The sequence below is a fragment of the Ursus arctos genome, unplaced genomic scaffold (assembly GCF_023065955.2).
Source record: "Ursus arctos isolate Adak ecotype North America unplaced genomic scaffold, UrsArc2.0 scaffold_33, whole genome shotgun sequence".
Taxonomy (NCBI): domain Eukaryota; kingdom Metazoa; phylum Chordata; class Mammalia; order Carnivora; family Ursidae; genus Ursus; species Ursus arctos.
In genome coordinates, this window is record NW_026623019.1 from 5,649,748 (window position 1) to 5,671,533 (window position 21,786).

The 21,786-nt window shown below is 47.6% G+C and overlaps 2 protein-coding genes across 3 annotated transcripts in view; both read right to left on the minus strand.

The window, feature by feature from the left end:
• JAK2 (Janus kinase 2) overlaps positions 1–6,234 on the minus strand; it is a 267,922-nt gene extending 261,688 nt beyond the window's left edge. Inside the window, exon 1 of the mRNA XM_044391265.3 lies at positions 6,215–6,234. The gene's annotated coding sequence lies outside the window, so the exon portion shown is untranslated. The remainder of the gene's footprint in view (positions 1–6,214) is intronic.
• The window catches only part of RCL1 (RNA terminal phosphate cyclase like 1), a 57,546-nt gene that overhangs the window by 4,170 nt on the left and 31,590 nt on the right, over positions 1–21,786 (minus strand). Inside the window, exons 1-4 of one of the 2 annotated variants that reach the window (XM_048218367.2) lie at positions 15,592–15,743; positions 13,437–13,562; positions 9,261–9,417; positions 6,215–6,318 (exon numbers count right to left, since the gene is read on the minus strand). In XM_048218367.2, coding sequence (XP_048074324.1) covers positions 6,215–6,318; positions 9,261–9,417; positions 13,437–13,562; positions 15,592–15,608 — 404 coding nt within the window. In that variant the 5' untranslated portion in view covers positions 15,609–15,743. Of the gene's footprint in view, positions 1–6,214; positions 6,319–9,260; positions 9,418–13,436; positions 13,563–15,591; positions 15,744–21,786 lie in introns of those variants that run through there. The other variant, XM_026519243.4, reaches the window with a different exon arrangement.

Below are 21,786 nucleotides of genomic sequence, written 5' to 3' on the forward strand. Positions count from 1 at the left end.
AAGCTCCCTCGGCCAGCAAGCTCTCCGGTTTCCACGGTATTCCTGGCTCACTCATGGTGTCGAATTAATGCTTCTGTAGAGTTGTCTCACAGCTGTCCGCTCCCCCTCTGGTAAAGCACCTCCAGGCAAAGACCATGTCTGCTGCTGAAACCTGTTTTCCCTGCTGGGCGCTCCAGCAGCTGCTCAGCGAGGCCCTGAAGAGAACTCAGGAGCTGGGGCTAGCTTTGACAAGGGACGTCCTTGGGGCGCCTGGGTGGCTCAGTCGTTGGGCGTTTGCCTTCAGCTCAGGGCGTGATCCCAGGGTCCTGGGATCGCGCCCCGCATCGGGCTCCCTGCTTCACTGGGAGCCTGCCTCTTCCTCTCCCACTCCCCCTGCTTGTGTTCCCTCTCTCGCTGGCTCTCTCTCTCTCTGTCAAATAAATTTAAAAAAAAAAAAAAAAAAAAGACATGGGACGTCCTCACTCTCAGCAGTGAAGGAAAGCCCGTTCTTCCCTGCCGGCTTCCCTGTCTTCCTCACCAATTGAAGTTTTTTGTTTCTTGCTCTCCGTCCCAGCCCCACCATGCCCCTGCCCTGTCCTAGGAGAGAAAACACATACATCAAACCCACAGATAAACAATCGACATCTGCAGGCCAAGCTTCCAGCTGGCAGCGAGACACCGAGTGCTAGCCACCTCACCCCCTTGTCTGCGTTCGAAGGGGAAAACAGCCTGTTCTGTCGCTGCCCGAGTGAGCACAGCCCAGGGCGCGCTCTGCTCCCGAGCCTGCCCAGCCTGCTACGCTGTGAATCGCTGGACTGTGCTGGGAAACCCAGACGCCCTCGGCAGCTGGCAGAACCCCCGAGGGGCCTCCGCGTGCCCTGAGCACCTGGAGAAGGACGGAGAAACACAGGCTGGAGTGTACAGCCCCACATATTTGCAGCCTCGTGGTGTTTGTAGCCTTTGGAACAGCTAGGAAAAGCAAAGTCAGTTCCACGTTCTACAAGATGTTCTGCCAGCCCCTCTGCCTGTCTGAGGAAGCCTGCATGAAGGGGCTGGGGGGGGGGGTTCAGAATGGGCTCCCACCTCCGGCTGCTTCTCCAGAAGCCGAGAAATAACCACAGACGATGTTAAATCCTAACTGTCTCCTGAAGGAATTCAACAAGTCACATCCGTGCTGCCCTGCGCCCTTCACCACGCGCAGCTCTGCATGGCTGTGGCCATACCTCCGGGTCCCCTTCTGGGACACAAGCACAGGGCCACACAGAAGAGGAGCTGTGGCTCACTGACAGCAGCTCTGCTCCTCGGTGGAGCACAGTGACCACCTGCCCAGTGTAACTGGCAGCTTTGCAGACTGACCATTTTGGGCAACTGGAACTCTTTCTATACGACTCCTGTGCGAAGGACATGAACTCCTGACTTAGACAACTGCAGAGTGAGCTTTTTTGTTGTTGTTCAGGAAAAAGTGATGATTTATTTTCAGAAAAAAAAAACCAAAAAAAAACACAATACTTTTGTGGAAAAACACTTTCCATAAAAGCTTCCAGTCCCTCTGACAAACATGTCTCAGAGAATTCTGGAGCACAGAGATCATTTTTCCTGTGTCTTTTCAAACGGTGAGTTGTTCCTACCACCACTGCCACTCCTGGTCAACAGGTGAAGGCCACTGGGCTCATGGGTACCTGCCCGTTGAACCCCAACTGCCTGGGACTTGCCAGGCAGCCCACCCATCCCTTAAACACCAACCCCCTCACCAGGTCACCCTCCTGAAGCCTGACACAGAGAGGGTGACAGGATCATGGGCGAGCCCTCTCCCCGGTAGCTCCACAGACACAAAAACTGACAGAGGGTCCCTGCCTCCTGCTCCACCAAGTCACTTCAATATTAGGGTTACCTCTTCTCAGGCCTAAGGTGTTGCTCCACCAAGTCACTTCAATATTAGGGTTACCTCTTCTCAGGCCTAAGGTGTTGCTCCACCAAGTCACTTCAATATTAGGGTTACCTCTTCTCAGGCCTAAGGTGTTGCTCTGGAAGTTGAGGGGTAAGTTTCAGGAGTAGGAAGAGAATTCTGTTCAATGGGACCCCATAGTCATGACACACCAGCTTTTAAAAAATACACGGGTGGTGCTTTTTCTGCCAAAAGTGGCTTTCCCGAAGCCCGCCGACCTCTGTTCCAAGAACGAATGCTCACAGCGAGTTCTCTGCCAAACTCAGCCAAGGACCCACATCTCCCCCAGCCTCTCTGTTTCCTGCTACCTTTATAACTGATTTTAACTACTTCACTCTTTTCATCCGAAAAGTAAAGCTATCCCTGGCTTTTTTCCATATGCCAAATACGTTCTGGGGTACAAACAGCATAATAGAAGTGATGGGGCTTTGCAGGATTTCAAGCACTCCCCAGAGGTAAGGTGGACTGGGCCGCACTAGCTTGCAGACAGCAGCTAAGCAACTGAGCCCAAACAGCCGGGCATTCTCTCATTTGGTCTCACACTGCTGTGCTTCAGACTGGGGGAGCCGACAGCCCCGAGCAGTCGGTGTGAACAAGGACACTGGGCTCTCGCTCTCCAGCACTTCACAAGCAGTGGAAAGAGGTCATTTATTAAAGTGAGAAAAAAAGAAAACAAAGTGGCATGGTTTATTTTAGACTTCTAACTAAAGATAGAAGGAGATCATTTTACAGCAGAATTTGAAACGAGGACTCTGTGAAAAGATGCAGCAGGGCAGCCTGCCTGAGGCGTGGAGGTGCCCGGAGCCCAACGATGTGGATGGAATCCCAGCTCTTACACAAGAGCACAGTGCGTCAGGGAAGCAGGGACTCTGGACGAGACCGTCTCAGTCAGAACCCCACTGGCTGACCTGTGTGCCGCCGGGCACATGACTCGACCTCTCCTGCCTCAACCCCCTCACCTGTAAAATGGAGCATGAAAAGTACCTATCTGCCTTTACCGCCCCCATAGGGTTATCATGAAAACTAAATGAATTGTATTTTTAAAGCACCTAAAACAACTTCTGGACAACAGTAAACACTGTAAGTGTTCATTAAATAAACCAACCCTACCGAATTCTTGGGAATCACAAATAAGATGTGTATGGGGTGTTTAGTAACATGACTGCAGGAGGTTGGTCATAATGAATACAGAATTAGAGATAGCTGAGCAGACAACTCACAGTGACTTCAGGCCCGAGAACACCCAAAGCAAGTTATAGGCCTCCTGGTGTCCGAAGTGACCTTACCGGGAGACTAGACGTCCCGGGCTGAGGGGACGCCCAGGCACAAACCTCCACTTCCAGCATCGACTGAGCTCCGTGAGGCTCACTGCACGGCTGGGAGGGCTGACTACCAGATCTCATGCAAGCCTCACTCCATCTCTACAAACCGATGATTTCAGGACCATTCACCATCTCCACTGACGAGACAGGTGCCAGGGTGCTCAGTGCCTGGTCCAGTCTCCTGAGCTCCGGGGCAGAGCCAGACCGCAAACCCAGGTAGGCAGGACTCCGACACCTGCGCTCACGCAGAATGCAGCACGCTCTGGCGACCGCAGCTGCCAATCACGAACAATCTCTGAAAGTGCTCATTAGGATGTTCGTTAAAATTGACTTTTCCTGCTGTTCACCCTGCCTTAAATAAAGTGTAAATCCTTCCCTAACCTCTAAAGTTAAGCTTTTTGAGGAGAAGGCAGAACCACTCTCATCAATTATAACCATCTAAAACTCAATAAATTCAACAGAAATTGATTCTACACACACTAGCATGCCATTTAATACTATTTTATTCTACTGAGAAAAAATCTCTCTGGCCTTCCTGAAGAATTTCACACATATAGACTTACTTTCTCAAGTAACAGAAAAAACCACCAAGAGCAATCTCCTGAAGTAAGACAGAGGGAAGAGGAAAAGGAGGGAAGAACACAGAGACCCTTATTTTCCAGAAAGGATTTGAAAGCAACATTGCATGAAAAAAGATCCTCCTTAATCCCAGTGCTCTGTAAACAGACATTTGAAAAGCTATTTATAAAAATCAAAATGTGCGAAGTGCCAGCATACATTTCTTCAAGGAGGATCTTGCTTCTGGTTTTTGTTAGAAATCAGGTTTCAGAAAACAAATTTTTATGACTTTAACTGCTCATAAAAGAAAGTGTGACAGTTTGATCTCAAAAGCTCTTGAATCTGACTAGGATAAACTGCTCGCCCCCAAGTATGATCATCCTGACGATGGATTCCATCCCCTTCCACCCTTAACTGTACACGAACACAATGTGAACTTCGCTTATTGGGTGCCTCATGGACATATGCTTCTCCCCGCCTTTGCCTTCACCACTTTGGGTCACTGGAGCCTTCCATAATGATAAAGGGCAAAAAGGGCCCTAATCAGATACAGCTTCCAAAAATAAACTCCCTTACCCTCACCCTTGTGCCAGTTTACCAAAAAGAAGGTCGGCTGTCCCCTCCCTTACATGAAGCCCTGGGAGGCAGGTAATCCAGAGGACAAATGTCCTGTAAGGCCTAGCCTCAAGTCTCAAAACACTAATTCTGCAATCTGTCCTACTCCTCTAAAGCTCCATTCACAGCAGACCACTTTGTTTTCCCAGGAGATGTTATAATTTTAGGCAAAGTCTCTGGAAGACAGGACACTGCAATTAATGTGTGGTGAGGAGTGAGTCGAGTAGGACACAGGAACGTTTAAAAACGTCCAGTCACATCTTGACCATCTCCACAGGGGCCGCGGACTTGAAAAGATTATAAAGGCTCTGGAGCCAAACTGGAAAAAAAAAAAAAAGTCTCCAAAAGCAAAAAAGAAAAAAAAAAAAACTGTCAAGGAAAAATAAAAATATACATTCCATTTTTCACATAATGTTCTGCCAAACTCCACGCCCCACGACCACACACGTTTCTAGACACAGCCTCATACTATGCGAGCAGTCAGGCCCTCCGCTGCCCCGGAGTGGAGGCCGGGAAGCTGCAGCCTTGAGAGCCGCTAACCAGCTGAAGGGGCCGCAGCGGGCAGACTAGCGGCCACTGCCAGCAAAGTCTCCATGGGAAGCAAATCTCTGCACTCAGGGTGCTGTGCTCCCAGCCCGACCCCCTCTCTAATTGCCCAAGTTACAAAGTCTATCTTAGCAATGTTGAATCCTGGTGTTAGAGTGCCATTTACTCAATTTCCGGTTTCCTGTGCTGTGAAATACTTTACACAAGCTATCGGGAGATAGTGTGGTCCTCACCAGCCCCCTGCTTATCAGTCTTCCCCCTCTGTTAACAGAATGTACTCTCTTCCATCTCCTTGTTCCAAAACAATCTCCCACCACCCATCAAAAAAAAAAAAAAAAGCCTCCATAAGGATCTCCCCCAGTCTCCTGGTCTCCCCAGCCACAGCAGAGTGCACCCCTCTCCCAACGTGAAGGCACCACCATTCTTCAGTTATCACAGTACTGTACCTTTCAGATATACAGCATCGGTACCATGATAACCGAAAAAGGACAGTTCAGTCTCATATCTAGCTAAGTATCTCTGCCCACACAAGGCCCACCCAGCCCGCTCCTACCCACAGATGGTCAGGTAAGGATGTCAGGTAGACACACACACACACACACACACACACACACACACACACACACATCAGTGCCCAGAGGCTGTTACTATCAATGGGAAGTGCTTCTGCTACTCTGCTGTGTATCATTTAAGTCTTGTTTATCATTAAGCCTGGGCTGCTCTTTTTGGAAAATGCTTGCCCTCATGCCTCAGCGGTCAACTTCGATGATACCCATGGCCTCAAACTCACCTCTCTCTAATTTCCCCACTAACCCAGGGGCAGGATATGAACTTTGCCTCCTCCTTCATCTTTCCAGCCTGCTCACATCCTATTGTCTTGGACAAAAACACAGTCCTTTTTGCCACAATAAAGGAGAAGGGGGGTTTAAAAAACAAACAACAAAACCCAAGCTATAACAGAACCAGGAGTTTACCTCCAAAATGGAAACAAAATCTAAGGCACAGACAGGAGAACTGCCCAGTATTTATCACATAACTGATGACATGGGAATGACAGACAGGAATGGTGAAGCTACAAGAAAGAATGAAAAGTAAAATCCTTGTTTAGGGTGACAGCCTCCAGCTCTCTAACCATCAGTACAAGCAGGTGTTCACAGAGATGAGCTGTGTGGGGCACAATAGCTGTGTTGTTCTGTGCAAGTGGAAGATTATTCCAGACAGCACGGTAAGGCTGAAGGGAACAACTCACGTGTAGGGAGACAGCGGTCCGAGCAGGACTTTGGAAACATCCTGCTGTCCAAGGGTCATGAGCAACAGAGCCAGGCTCTGGTTGGTCGAGTCCACACATCCACCCTGTAAACACAAATACTTTAAAGATTAATCGTTGTACCAACTAGAAAATGGAAAACCAACAAAACAGAGGGAAGGAAATAACCGCAGACACCCAGAGTATCAGAACCACAGAAGAGCAGACTACAAAGTCTAAGCAGTAATAAAACAGAGGGCAGGTCTTTTAAGAGTAACCCTTATACCAACTAACTTCAGGGAGTGAAAGGAACAGTTAATAAAAACAACTGTAATCATGGAGACTATGAGTTTACTGAGCTGTATCTAGTGAAAAATGAAACATTGCCTTTGTAATGAAAGCAGCAGCAGATATACAAGCCAAAACGCATCATCAGCTCTAGGCAATGTATAGTTAATTACCTAGGGCTACGGAACACGGCCTCTCTTTATGTGATCCGTCCTGGAGCTAATCTGACGTGCCCAGACTGTCACCTTCCATGGGTCTCATCTACGCACACATTCCACTACACTCAGAAACTGCTGGCCTGTTGCAGGAGCTTCTCGTCTCTCCCCGCTGTGCACCTTAGCACAGAACTTGCTCCCTCTAACTGCCTAAAATGAAACTGTTCTCCTCCCTCTCTCCTTATCACTGTGTTGCTTTTCTACCATCCTCACTGCCTACTGCTATGTGCTGGACCAATATCTTAGTGCGATCAGTATGTTAGGGTCTGTGCACAGGATTCCACGGAGGGAGTAGTGGAGGCAACCCCAAGGCACAGGGTGCAGTCCCTGTTTTAAGTGGCTTTGCTCTTATTGCAAAGATGAGATGGCAGCAGGAACAGAGACAATTCAGGCAGAGCCAGCGCTAGCTATGCAGTCACTAGAGGCTGCGGGCACTGGCGCTGCCAAGGCGGCGGGAGAGTGCAGTCACTCAGCCGGCTTATGATCCGCTATTTATGGGGATACAAAACACACACTCAGCTGTACATGTGGGCTCCCACTGGGCTACTCTGTGACTCGATGCTTCCGATGCCCCCAGGTCTGCTGGAAAGAGACAGAAGCGTCCCCCACAGTCAGGGAGAGGGTCTGCCAGCCACCACAGGACCCAGGAAGGGACACCTGCACATGTCAACGGAGCCTGAGGGATGCACATAAAACACAAAGTCTTTCCTCACACAAGCCTAGATGACAAACTTCCTGAACTAAGTAACAGCCAGAACAAGAGCTTGATCATTTACTCCCAGCTTCCAGTTACTCTCTTTCAAAAATCACCAAATTAAAAAAAAAAAAAAATCATTAAATTTAGCACCAACCATTGGGCTGATGTAGCATCAAAAGAGCTGAGGCCAGACCCTGACCACACTCCTTCCAGAGGATTTCATCTGACCCGGTGCTTCCTTCCACCACTACTTCCCAGTTGAATGGTGAGAACAGGGGATGGAGGCACACCACTGAAGACACACTTGCAGGTTCCCTGTCTTCATCTTAATTAGACGGATGTGAAATAAAGCCATTTAGGACCTAGAAATCCTAATTAACTCTGAAACAGTTCATTCTTACTTGTTCCACCTTGTGACCAACTACATATTTTCAAGAATGCTGACTTGGATCAGGGGAGTAGACTGTTTATAAGCTGTTTTCCTTAGTGAGGCCTGTACAGGGACCCTTGACCCAGCCATCACCCTACCACAGTGATCAATGACAGTGGCAAAAGGAAGTGAATGAAAGAAAAAAAAAAAAAATCACACTGTACCCGCCTTACTGGTTTTATTTCGCTGGGCTCACATGTGATTTTTGTGGCTTTCATCAGGGCAAAACTTCCCTGGGAGACTCCAGAAGGACCCACAGAGAGGTCTAGTAACTGAGAATAGATACACAGACAAATGCAGAGATGAAAGGTTCTTGAGGTAGACAGAAAAGACAGTTGACAAACACCACACACCATCTAGTAGCAAACCACCCAGAGTACAGTCCTCACCGGTGCTCAGTTCGAGAACGTGGGGCCTCGCCTACACAGCAGAGATGTGACCATCCCTCAAAGCCTGAACTGCATTCTGTACGTCAAGGGCAAAGTTTCAGCTTTCAGATGTGAAACCAAGGCAAAAGATCATGCAAAACGACAGAAACCTTGGAGCTGCATTTGTGACTCTCATCTAACCAAGCTTATGGGATCTTAAAGAATATTTTCAGGCAGCTTCATCTTATTTTCTCCTGCCATCATTCTTCCTTCCCTTCCAATTTCTTCCTTGCTCCTTTTAGGTCAGCTCAACTGCCTTTAGGACACAGTGAGTGTGTGTGTGTGCACGTGCATGTTGCTTGCACAGACCGACAGAGAGAAGACTCTGGCAACTGGAAGGACAGGCTGGTCCGGGCAGGGCTGAGCTGTGTCCCACAGCAGAGATGCAGATGCAAAATGGCAACTGGTGAAGTCCTGTCTTTCGCTGCGTTCGATCTTCCCAAGCCCCTACTGTGAGCCGACGCAGGACTGCCTTCCCCAGACATCGTTCTGTGCTCCACAGCACACTGCAAAACCCAGCCTATCAACACGGCTTTCTATCTGAACTGTCACATACCAATCCAGATGTCCAGCTTCTCTTGAAAAATCTGAAAACAGTGAGCCCCTGCTCCCTTATGGCGGGGACTCGAGGAGCTGAGAGACAGTGCCTGCATCAGTCAGGGCAGTGTGTGCTCTTCAACTGGCCAACCACCACCAAACAGGCTTCATTTTTTTACCCCCTCTCTCTTGTATGACTCTGTTCTAGTTCCTTCCTCTCTCCATTAAACTTACCTGCCCTGTTTCCCAAACCAGTGGGACTGGATCTCTGCTCACGGACTAGCTTACCTAACCCATTCAAGTAGTTAATACGAAACTGTTGAATGGGTAGGAACAGTTAACTCCTTGGCTTAAGCCCTTGGACGGGAAGAAAGCTGCTAAGGAATAAAAATGAGAGACAATGAACCACTTCCTGATGGCTTTGCTCCCAGACCTGCAGGGGCTGAGGACATACCCTATAGATCTCTTCGAGCAGCAGCTTGGCACAGTTCCTGCCGAGGTCCTCCGGAAGCACTGCTGCTCCCTGGCCCTGGGGGTTGGAGGCCAGTTCAGCACTGAGGAAGGTGCCATTGGTGGTCTCGGCAACCAGTGACAACCCAAAGCCCGGAGACCTGGGGATTCAAAGGCACAGACATGAGTAGGGTTCATAAAGTGGGGGGAGCGGGGCGGGGGGGGGGGGGGGGCTTTCACATTCACCAGCAAAAGGAAGAGAGAAGACAAACATCTTTTTGATGGCATTCTGTCTGGCCACACCAAGCCTTCCTAGAGTTCCTACTGGCTTATATTAGAAATATAAATGACTTAGTGAGAGCATACAGGGCAGAAGCAAAGATTGCGCAAGTTTGCATGGCTTTTCCCCTTGGCCCTGCCTTCCTTCTCCCCACTCCTACACTGGGAAAGATCCTACTGTGCGCGTTTGCTAACGATCCACATATAAAGTAACATTAACCAGGGATACCAGATATTGAGCACCTACTTATTGCCAGTTTCTGAGCTAGGGGCTTTGACACCACAACTCTGCAGAGTAAATATTACCACCCTCATTTTACAAATGAGAAATTAAGCAACCAACACCAAGCCCACACAGCTAGAAAGTGACTGAGATGCCTTTCAAACACAGGTCTTCCAGACTCCAAAGTCCATGAAAGTTCTCCACCACAGTACTCGGCCTTCAACCAATTCAGAAGGTATAAGCGGCCGGAGGCCACCGATGACAGCCCTTCTTCCGAAATATCAGGCTATTCCCCCATAATGAAAAGTACCACACGAGCCAGAAAGGGCCTACAGACCTTTGTTTGAAGAACATCCCTCACTCAGAATTCATTTACTCTAACCAGTGAGCTCGCACCATGTTCTCTTCGGTGGTGTTCCTACCACCAACAGCCATAAGCTAACACCCTTCTTGTCCAGAATCAGAGCTGACTCATTCACCCATGCATCCAACAAACATTTGGGGGAAAGCTTCCATGGCCAGGACCTGGAGCACCACGGTAACAGTGCTCACAGAGCTTAGTGACAACGAGTTTGGCACAAAATAAAGTCGGTCCATGAACAATAAAAACAGCACCTCTCCATAAAACTTCCAAGTTTGACATCTCAGACATCTACTTTGCCCATGCCTTTTAAAAAATATGTACTTCCCAGCAGTATACCCACATGCAACCACTACACACGTGCCCCCTTTAACACAATTCAACACCCATGTTCCTAAAGCACTGTGTCCAGCACAAAACAAGCCAAAGCACCCATTTCAGAAAAACTATCTACAAAATTAATAATGTTTCAAAATGTACTGTATGAGCTACATTGGTCAGTCCTTAATTTCTTTAAAAAAAATTTTTTTGTCTATGCAGCCGAGGGTTAATGGCACCTACCAAGGAAAGGGGGTGAATGAGAACAAAGGTTCTGGGGCACTCCGAGTCATGCTTTACCGCCTAACCCCGTGCCGCCCAGCCATCACACCCATGGGACAATCTCGAGCAGCCTCCGAGTCACCTGAGCAGGAGGAAGGAGGGCATGGGCTCAGAGGTACAGGTGGCACCATACCCACGTGAAGAGTAGAAAACAGAGGGAGGCAGAACCAGCAGATAAGCTGCCGTCACTGCTTTCGCCCACTCACTTACGGTCCCCAAGAATTTCTGAATCTTTCCATCCATGTGAAATCTCTGAGGTGCGTGTAGTTGTTATTATGATAAACTTTGTATTTGATCAAGACTGTTCCATTTAACATTGTATTCGTTTTAGGAAAAAACAAAGATCGAGCCCAGTGTGTCATGTTCCCTGCTCAGTGGGGAGTCTGCTTCTCCCTCTACACCTCCTCTCTGCTCGTGCTCTTTCATAAATAAATAAATAAATATCTTAAAAAAACAAAACAAAACTTCCCAATTGGTAAAGGTCCAGATATTTTTCAAAGATCATGAACTGAGGGGCGCCTGGGTGGCACAGCGGTTAAGTGTCTGCCCTCGGCTCAGGGCGTGATCCCGGCGTTATGGGATCGAGCCCCACATCAGGCTCCTCTGCTGGGAGCCTGCTTCTTCCTCTCCCACTCCCCTGCTTGTGTTCCCTCTCTCGCTGGCTGTCTCTATCTCTGTCGAATAAATAAATAAAATCTTAAAAAAAAAAAAAAAAAGATCATGAACTGAGCTGAAATTAAGAGTTAGACGGTGCCATGACTGAGCCACCCAGGCCCCCCAGACTGTGAGAATCGAAATGGGACAACAGGCAACTGGGCATACCGGTCAAGGAGCCACAGAGCACCCAGAACTGCTGCTCCCCAAGGTTCTAGTCCACAACACACACTCTCAGTCTTAGAGTTCAATAAACCTCATTACATGGATACCCCAGTGAATCAGAAGAGGAAAACACCCACTATGTCTTCATCATTTCCTAACAGAGAGGGAAGAGCACCATTTGTCCTCCGTAACTTGAGATTTAGGAAACATAAACCTAACATGCATTGCTTTCACATGTAATTGTTTTTAAGCGGGGCTTGGAGTTGATGACCCACAAATGTCCATCACGCCCACATCCTGATCCACATATGAGCTTCCCATTCACCCTCAGCAAGGATGGGGCTGGACTGCATGCCGGGGTCAGCTGAGTCGATGGCATTAGGAAAAGCTGCACCACAGTGGGGGCAGCATGGCCTTCAGACCTGCTGTGCCTCGTTCCTGGACACCCTCACAGAGCCAGCACCCAGAGAGAGAAGGCACGATGGAGACCAGGTCACTCAGTCAGCTGCTGCTGCGGCTACCTACTCTCCCCATGGCTCCGTAATCCCCTCTCCCCAGAGAAGGGCTGAGAAGGGGAGAGAGAGGGAGGAGTGGCATGAGAAGCATTAGCATTTCTGCAGTACCTACTGTGTGCCAGCCACCGCACTAGCGGCTTAACTATGTGATCTCTCAAATCTGTACGCTAACCTACTGATGCCGGCATTCTGACTCCCACCACATGAATGAGGAAAGCGCTGGTGATATCTGAGCAGTGCACCAAAGGTTTGGGACCATCACTGACCTTTCCAAACCCAGAGAAAGGGCCAGCCTGGCACACAAATCCTTTCCCGACTGTACCCTCTGACACCCCACCCCTATTACTCTGAACTATGAGCCGCCACCACATTGCTGAAATCACCTTCATCTTTCCCATGGACCTCATCAAGGTCAGAAATGCCGTAACCACTCAGCCCTCCTGTGCTCTCTCTCCTTCTGTGGCTGAAGTCAAAGAAAAGCAGATGGAAGGGCTGTGAGAAAGGATGGGCTGTGCTACTACTTAGCAAAAAAATGATTTCTGAACCCACAACAGCCAATCTCTGACGTTCTTATTTTTAGGAGACACAACCTGCAAGCTTTAGACTGTATGTGTAACGATACTGTCATTTGCATTGAAATGATTCAGCAAAAACAAACACAGAAAACCCACACACAAGTAAATATGGCGAAATATTCGCTGTTAACTACAAGCAGTGGGAACACACAGGTGTTCACTGTGCTAGCCTTTCAATTTTTCTGTATATTTAACATTTTCGTAATTAAAAAATTAGTTTTTAATTGCTTCCCTAACTTACTGGTTGCTAAATATACAAGCAAAGCCTGAAACAAGTATTTTCATTACACAGATCATCATTAACTTTTTATTTTCTAAAGTGAGGTTTTCCACAAAGGCTTTAACTAAATCCAAGTCAAATCTGCAATAACAACTTTCTTTGGCTCTAGGGGTGTTGTTCCCCTTGATGGAGAGAGACACCGACTGGCACAGACCAACAAAGGATATTTTCCCCTAAACTGTTATTTACTCAGGGTGGAAGAACTTGTTTGCTTTAATTTTTTGTGGGAACAGATGGGATTTAAAGCTGGAAGCAGCGTTTATTAATAGCTGGGTTTTAACTGCCCCAGGCCAGGGTCTGGACCCCTCATCTCTAGCACTGGCCACTGCAATACTTTCCACATGACAGGTGCTCAAAAGATGACCACTGGTGACAACGGCAGTAAATCGGGAGCAAATTAATTCTGAAATCACTCCTCTTCCTCTGGCTGCCGACACACACCTGGCAGCTTTTACTGCAGTCAGGACAAGAGTGTGAAAAGGCATGGTTAGCTGCAGAAATAAGCTCTAAAAATGCACAGACACTTACTTCCCAGAGTTGACTCCTTTCATGTGGTCTGTGTAAATATAGATATCGGGTATAAACTTGTTGAGGATGCTCCTTGCAGAATCCACGATCCGGTTGGCCATCTGTGGTGACACGCGCACGGAGTACCTGCAATCCACAGTTAAGGGTGCCATTCTGCTTGGACTCCAGACAGAGAAAGGTCTGCTATAAAGCTAGGGGCTATTTGTGGAACTGTAATAAAATGCCATTCTAATGCCATTCTATTTTCCAACTGTATTTAATTGCTTAACTTTGTAATACCTTAACTAGATGTTTAGATCATTTTTGTTACTGTATTATTATACAGTTTTTATATTATTGTTATAAAATGATCACAATGAAAAATACACAGATGTAGAGAATTGGAAAGTATAAAATAAGAGTTCCCAACCCTGCTCTAGAGTTCCTACCCAATGCCCCTCCCCTCTCCTAGAAATGGTTCAACTCAATTTCAGAACAAGAGGAGAAAACGGCCTGCCTGTCTAGCATAAGCCAGGCTCCCTTTGAAGTGTTCTCCGACCCTCCCCACTGCTGGAACCAATGAGTCTTTCCCTTGTGAACCTAAGGCTAGAACAGACACACCACACTGGGGCTCACCTGGGCCAATCCCAATCCACCCCTGGTCTGTTGACAGGAAAAGCAGAAAAAGATTTGTTTTTGTTTTGTTTTGTTTTGTTTTTTTAAAGATTTTATTTATTTATTTGACAGAGACAGCCAGCGAGAGAGGGAACACAAGCAGGGGGAGTGGGAGAGGAAGAAGCAGGCTCCTAGCAGAGGAGCCTGATGTGGGGCTCGATCCCAAAGCACAGGGATGGGATCAGGCCCTGAGCCAAAGGCAGACACTTAACGACTGCGCCACCCAGGTGCCCCAGAAAAAGATTTGTGAAAGAGAGTACGGTAGCTGTTTATAAAGATCTAAATAGGTTTGTTACAACTCACAGAGCTTATTTTCAATTATTTGTCAGTTACTCCGTTTGTGGATAATACAGGACAACTGCTACCTTATAATCAAAATATTGATAATTAGCACTTTTACACCAGAGGCACCCCCAGAAAGAAAAGGAGGAAGATATAAGCAACTCAAATGAAAAGGCTGGTGTTTTATTTAAAAAAAAAATTTTTTTTGAGAGAGAACGCGAGCATGGGGCGAAGGGGGAAGCAGAGGGAGAGGCAGAGAGAGAGAATCTTAAGCAGGCTCCATGCCTAGTGCAAAGCCCAACTTAGGGCTTAATCACACAATGCTGAGATCATGACCTGAGCTGAAATCAAGAGTTGGATGCTCAACTGACTGAGCCACCCAGGGGCCCCGAAAAGGCTGATTTTTACAGAAGTAGAAACAATTACCTAAAATTAGACTTTATTATAGAGACTGGCTCTCCCTAATGCCACGAATCAAAAAATAATTAAGTATGGGGGCGCCTGGGTGGCACAGAAGTTAGGCGTCTGCCTTCGGCTCAGGGCATGATCCCGGAGTCCTGGGATCGAGCCCCACATCAGGCTCCTCTGCTAGGAGCCTGCTTCTTCCTCTCCCACTCCCCCTGCTTGTGTTCCCTCTCTCGCTGGCTGTCTCTATCTCTGTCGAATAAATAAATAAAATACATTAAAAAAAAAATAATTAAGTATGGAGCACTTTTGATGTGCAATGTTCAGTCAAGACGTAGCTAGTATGTGGCTAAAGAAAGAGAGAAGTAACAACATGTGATCTTCCCATTACCCTGACACAAACCCCACATGGCAAGTCCAACAGGGAAAACAAGGTGTGTGATCTGGCCGTTCTAGCCCAACTGTGCAAAAATTACCATCAACGACAAACTCAATTTTCATCTGAGCTGCAGAAACAAAATGCTCAGAGCCTACAAAGACCTTGGCTGGCATTCACTCCCCTCTCTGACCCATCCTGCACCATCCACTGAAAGATCAGTCTTCCTCATGCTAATGAGAATCCACAGTTCCGTTAGTCCAGACCCTCCTAGACCTCTCGGTCAGTCTGCTCAGTGTTTGTGCCCACCCTGGCACCATCACCCCCTCCACTTACCCAAACTGTCCAAATTCTTCAACCTGAACTGCCTTCCTTCATTCTTCATTCTCCCCAACACCGCCCAGCCAGCACCAGACCGTGATCTCCACTTGACCTTACCGTACGTCTCCCTTCATCTACACACACTGTCCTTGCCCATCAACAAGCCCACGCATTCCTTAAGAGGGACTCTGCTTCCATATGGAGCAGAGCTCTCTGATGACTCTCATACCCTATTTTTGTACTCAGCAATACTCAATAAATATTTGACTTGACTCAAAGGACAAACCTGAAATGAGGAAAGAGCAAAGAGGGATTTTTCAATACACACACAAGGCCCCATTACATCACCACCTCTCTGTCCAGAATGTACTTTTGACCACAGGCAGCTGAGACAAACAGTCCCGGGTCTCACACCCTTTGGACCGGGTGGGTGCTGTTCTCCTGAGCCTGATGCTGCCCACTCTCCTGAAGAGAGCACACATGTCACTCTCCTGACATACAATCCCACAGCATCCACGGGTCCCAAAATTCTTTCAGGTACATTAATAACTGATCTTACACTCACAGTGACCCCGTGGGCCAGAGCCATGGATTCCTACTTCCAGCGCTTACACTGAGGACAACCAGATCACAGATATGAAATACAAAATTAAACACAACTGACTTCACAAAGACAACCTCTTCCCTCCAACCCCCAGAGACATGTAAAAACCAGGTGGGTAACTCAGCTCAAGGCCAGTGGAGTCCTACACCAGAATCCTGGCAGTGGAGACGGACAAGGTGGCTATACGTCAGAGTCACCGTGGAACCACCTGGCTTGGGTGCGGAGGCCCTACTGAGGGATGGCTAAGAGTTCTAGAATCAGACCATCCATGCTCAAGTGCCAGCGCCAGCACACTGCATCATTCTGGGCACACCTCCTCATCAGTACGAGAAGGAATAATAACCATAACATTCTCCTCCCAAGGTTTGGAGGCTCAAATGAAATAATGCAAGTAAGGTGCTTAGTGGTGCCTGTGTGAGGTAGGAGCCCAGTGAACGCCAGCTATTGCTTTTCTCAGTTAGTCCAAGATTCAAATCCCAAAGCAGAGGTTCCTATCCTTTCAGAAACCAGAGATCCCTCTGGGAATCTGATGAAAGCCATGGACACTCCCTCAAGAAACACGCACACGTCATTGTGCAGACAATTTCAGGGGACTGTGACTCTCCGGAAGCCCTTATATAAATACCATATTAAGAACTCATATCCAAGAGAGACAATTTCACAGCTACAGGCGATATGGAACTCCTACCCTTATCACTCCCTGGTGTTCTAGGTCAGAGAAAGCACATGCAAGTGAGCAAATGTGTGTGTGTGTGTAAAGAGACAAAGAGGCTGATTCTCTAAGTACCTGCCTCACAATCAGAGAAAGGAAATCAGTTTGTCCTACAAATTCCAACTCACTCCCATCTTCTGCCTCTACCCTAGCTTCTTCATTTGACTCTTACGTGCCAGATCATGATTCTGGCATAGTGACGCGAACTGAAAAGAGAATGCTCCCTTCTCGCCACCACCCCTCCTCAGGCAGGGGGAGAATGAGAGTGGGTGGCATTAAATAAAAGGTAACCACACTGTCCAGTCACTGCTGCTGGCAGGAACCAACACCGGCTCCCTCCCAGGCCCTGGACAGCCGGTCCAAGAGGGAAAAGACGCACTCTGGGGGGTAACTCAGTTAAAGCCACAACCACCCACCAGAGTAGGGCCAGTTCTCCCGACCCAAGCCCTCCTATGGGGAGTGCAACCTCCAAGCTCAGACCAACAGTTAACCAGACTTGCAAGTAAAAAAACCACAAAACCAGCTAAAGCTTTTTTCCAAAGGCAGCTCTTTTTTCCCAGGCTCCAAAACTGGCCAAGAAGGTGATCTCAATTCAAACCCACATTCCACTGAGGTGTTTGTGAAAGGGGCAGCTCTGGAGACCAGTGGCTGGAATGTCTGGTTTGCAGACAAGAATCTGAGAAAGCCACTTGTGTCTACTTTCCTGGGGAGTTGGGAGAAAGACTCCACAGGTCCGATGTGTCCTGAATATTCAGGTACCCGAGCCCCAGCCCCAAGCAAGGGGCTCTCCAGTGTCTTCCTGGCATTGGTTCTATACAGGGAAGGCTTGAAGAACACCAGAGGGAGAAGCCAGGGAGGAACAAAGTTACACCCCAGAGCCCGGGGCTCTTCCAGCTTTCACGTTCTCCTCTGTACAACCCCCAAGGCTTCCCCATTTCTCAGCATCCTCATCAAAGGCTGACTCATGAGGCTTCTGCACACCCAATACTCCAAGTACCATGGGACCCCAGTAGGACAGTCTCTGTGAAACCCACGTAGTTACCACAAGAGTGTCAAAACAAACAGAACACACTCTGGAAATCACATTTCCAGACTACAGAGAATGGATTCCAAGCAGAGTTCACCGCCACGATAGAGCATTAAAGGACACAATTCTCAAATGAGAAAAAATAAACTGAAACAGTGCAGAGCGTGCATAGGATTTCATGTGCAAGGCCATCAACTGCAACATTTTCAGCAACAGAGAAAAATGGAAAGCAACTCAACAGGTTTCAATCTGGGTTCTTATATGGTAAAATACAGCACGCCTGTTAGCAAGAATGCAGTTGAGGAAGTAAGTGCCAGGAGTCAAGTAGAAAAGGCATATGTGTTAAAAAGAAAAAAGGAGAGAGAAAAAAAAAAAAACCCTGCTTACTTGCATTTCCATTTCTTTGTGGAGAACATCACCTTAGAAAGTCAGTTTAACTACATACATCAGTCTGGGGGCTCCCAGGACAGCAACTGTATCTCCCCCCACTGCCCACTCTCTCCTCATTTTTACCGGGCATGGCCCTGAGACGTGCCCCAGGAGAGCCGAGCAGAGAGAACAGGCCATCGTCCACAGAGGCTCAGTTATACATTCCTTTTATCCTGAGGATTTCTACAAATGTCAGACAGCACCCTTTTATCTCAATAACGGCTTTCTGCGCCTATGCCGACCACCCTATTCCCCTCACCGCTTACTGTCCTCCACGTAGGACCACAGCAAACCCTGAGAAACACAAAACTTGACTTTTAAGCACCTATCCCACCCCTGAGAAGCATACATCCTGATCTACCCCATTTATCAAACTCCCACCAGGAGAAGCCATCACCCAACCCCATCCAGCCCCTGGCCTCCAATGCCTGCCCTCACCCAGATCAGCACCTAGAATTTTATTACTTTTAATATCTGAAACCCCAAAATACAATTCCCCAAACACAAGTTTTTGTTTATCTACCCAGCACACATACCTACTGTCACCCAATCTTTAGAGCTATTTACATTCAACCTTTAAATCTGGTAAGTGTTCCAATCCCTTAACCACCTGTCCCTCCAGCCCATCCCTCTGCGCCAGTCACTCACTCTGCCATCCACACCCAGCCCTGGAGGAAACTCTCTGGCCTCCTCTTCCCCTCCCTCTAGGCTGCCAACGGCTGCTGGGCACAGCCACACAGCCACATAGCCGACACCATGATAAAACCCCATCTTCAGCTGTGCTGTCCCACAGCCTTGTTCTTCCTTCAGTTACTATGCCCCACTGTGACAGCACACCTTTATGCCTGTCACACTGCCTTATCACACCTCTGCTAACGCCCTCATCCACGACCCCATCCTAACTCTCGAAAAATGAAAACTGCCCCCAACCCCTTTCTGATCACCTCCAGACAGCTGTTCTAGAGCCATCTTCAACCCACACCCTCTCAAATAATAACAAAAATAATAGTAGCTACAACTCACCAAATGCTTCCTCACACGACAGCCGGTGCCTCGCTCTATACATCTACTACCTGGTTCAACCTTCACTGCAGCCCCGCACGGCAGTTACAATGCGCCCAGTGAGAAGGGAGTCGACCAAAGTATGGGGCCGAAATCCTGCCATCCACAAGCAGCAAGGCCAAAGTTGGAACCCACATCTGAGCCCAACACCTTGTCAGCGTTACCCTCCTTCCTCAGCGTCCCCGCCTTCGGAGGTCTACTCTACCCAGCCAACAGAAGTACTCCGATTGCCACCAACCTTCTCTTTAAGAAGGGAGGGGATCTTCTCAACTCTCTCCATATGGCAAGTTCCCACCTTATCCTTCCTCCTGCTTCTCTTTTCTGTCAAGATTCTTCACAGAGCAGCCCCCACGTTGCACCATTTCCCCAGAACTGGTCGTCAGGGCTGGCTCCTCCTCTCTGGAAGGAGCTCCCCCCAAGCTGTGTGCTGCCCAGACTGCCCTCCAACCTAACACTGACTCCTCTGGGCTCCTCAGGGTACTGACTGGGGCTCCCAGGGCTTCTCAGAAGCTATGTTTTCTTTATTCTCTCAACCACCTGACTCTCCCTGGTTGCCCTTCCTGGAAGCACTCTGCTTTTGCTTTCAAGTCTTAGTGGTGTCTCAGGGATCCACCTGCCTCTCTCTGCACTCTACATGGTAGCCAACTCCAAATCACCCACTTCCGGCTCTCACCTCGCCCCCAAGTTACAGATGTACACTTCTAATTTTCTTTCTAGATTTATCTCCCTGTAACCATTGTGAAGGGTCCTTAAACCCAGCAAGAATAAAACTGAATTTATCACCAATGCCCTCACCCCACCTTACACTGCCCCGAACATGCAGCTACTATCAAAACGTACATCTCTAACAGGTGCCAGGAGACACATCATCCTCAGGGACACCTTATCTCTCTGTCACAGAGCCAGGTGGGGACAGCTTCCCACGTATGCTGCCCTCAGGATCTCTGTAAACTCACAGCCCTCACCCATGCTCTAGTCACTACCCTCACCAACCTCTTCAGGGCAAAATGACTCCCTAGTATCTTTGCCTCTAAGTGGTCACTGTTAGGTGGTAAGATTTTCTTTTTAAACTTGTACCGTCCAAAGTTTGTACAATGAGCCAAAATCAGCCAAAAGTTCTTTCAGCACCACCGACATTATTCTCTTACTTTGGAAATTCTCTCTCTAGAAAATTACAGACTTTGGAATGAAAGCCAACTGATCAGCATGGCCTTCAATCTTCACTGGCTCCTGCCCTATCTTTCACATCCCATCTTCTACTCCCATACACCAATGACAGGCCTGCATTCAGGCCACACTGCATGGCCTGCCACCTCCAGAACCACTGTATGCCACTGCATCTACACAGGCCCACACTCCTGCCTGGAGCACCCCTTCCTTGCTCCACTTCACAGGCCTCTATTCCTCAATGCTCAATCCAAATGCCCTCCCCTCCTCTAAGAAAAAGCAGAGGTTCAAAGACTGGGCTGCAATCAGACAGGGCCCAAATCCCAGCCCTGCCATTATGAAAAGTGTGATGTGGATGCAAATTCCTTCAGCCTGTGAAGCCTCGGTTTTCCCATCCGCAAAACAGAATGCAAGTAAACTCAAGAGTCACTTGGAGGCTTAAAAATAAAAAATATGAAATATAAATGGATTAAACTCTACAATCAAAAGAAACAAAAGTGGCTGAATGGGTAAAACAAGATCCAACTATATGCTGTTTATAAACACTCACTTTAGATATAAGGACATATATAAGCTGAAAGTGAACATATTCCATGCAAATGGGAACCAAAAGAGAGTAAGACTGTCTATACATCCATCACACAAAACAGACGAAGTCCAAAGAGATTTTAAAGTCACAGGAGACAAAGAAGTTAATTATACAATGATAAAAAGGTCAATCAATAGAAAGATATAGCAACTATAAACATATATGCACTCAACGTCAGATCACCTAAATATATAAAGCGAACATCAGCAGATCTAGAAATAGCTATACAACAGTAATAGTAGACTTCTTACCCCACTTTCAATAACAGATAGAACATCCAGGAAGAAAATCAGTAAGGCAACAGAAGGCTTGAAGAACATTAGAAACCAAGAGGAACTAACAGAAACCCACAGGACATTCCATCCAACAGTAGCGGGATACACGTTCTTCTTATGTGCATACGGAACATTCTCCAGGATCACACAGTAGGTTACAAAACATGTCATAACAAGTTTAAGAAGGCTGAAATCACCTCAGGTACTTTTCCAACCACAATGGAATGAAACTAGGTATCAATAACAGCAAGAAAATGAGAAAATTCACAAACAGATGAAAATGAATGCTTTCTTGAACAAACATGGGGCCAAAGAAGAAATCAAAAGGAAAATTGGAAAATACCTGGAGACAACAAAAATGAAAACACAACATACCAAAACTTACGGGACAAAGCAAAAGGAGTACTAAGAAGGAATTTTATAGTGATAACCACCTACATTCTTTCT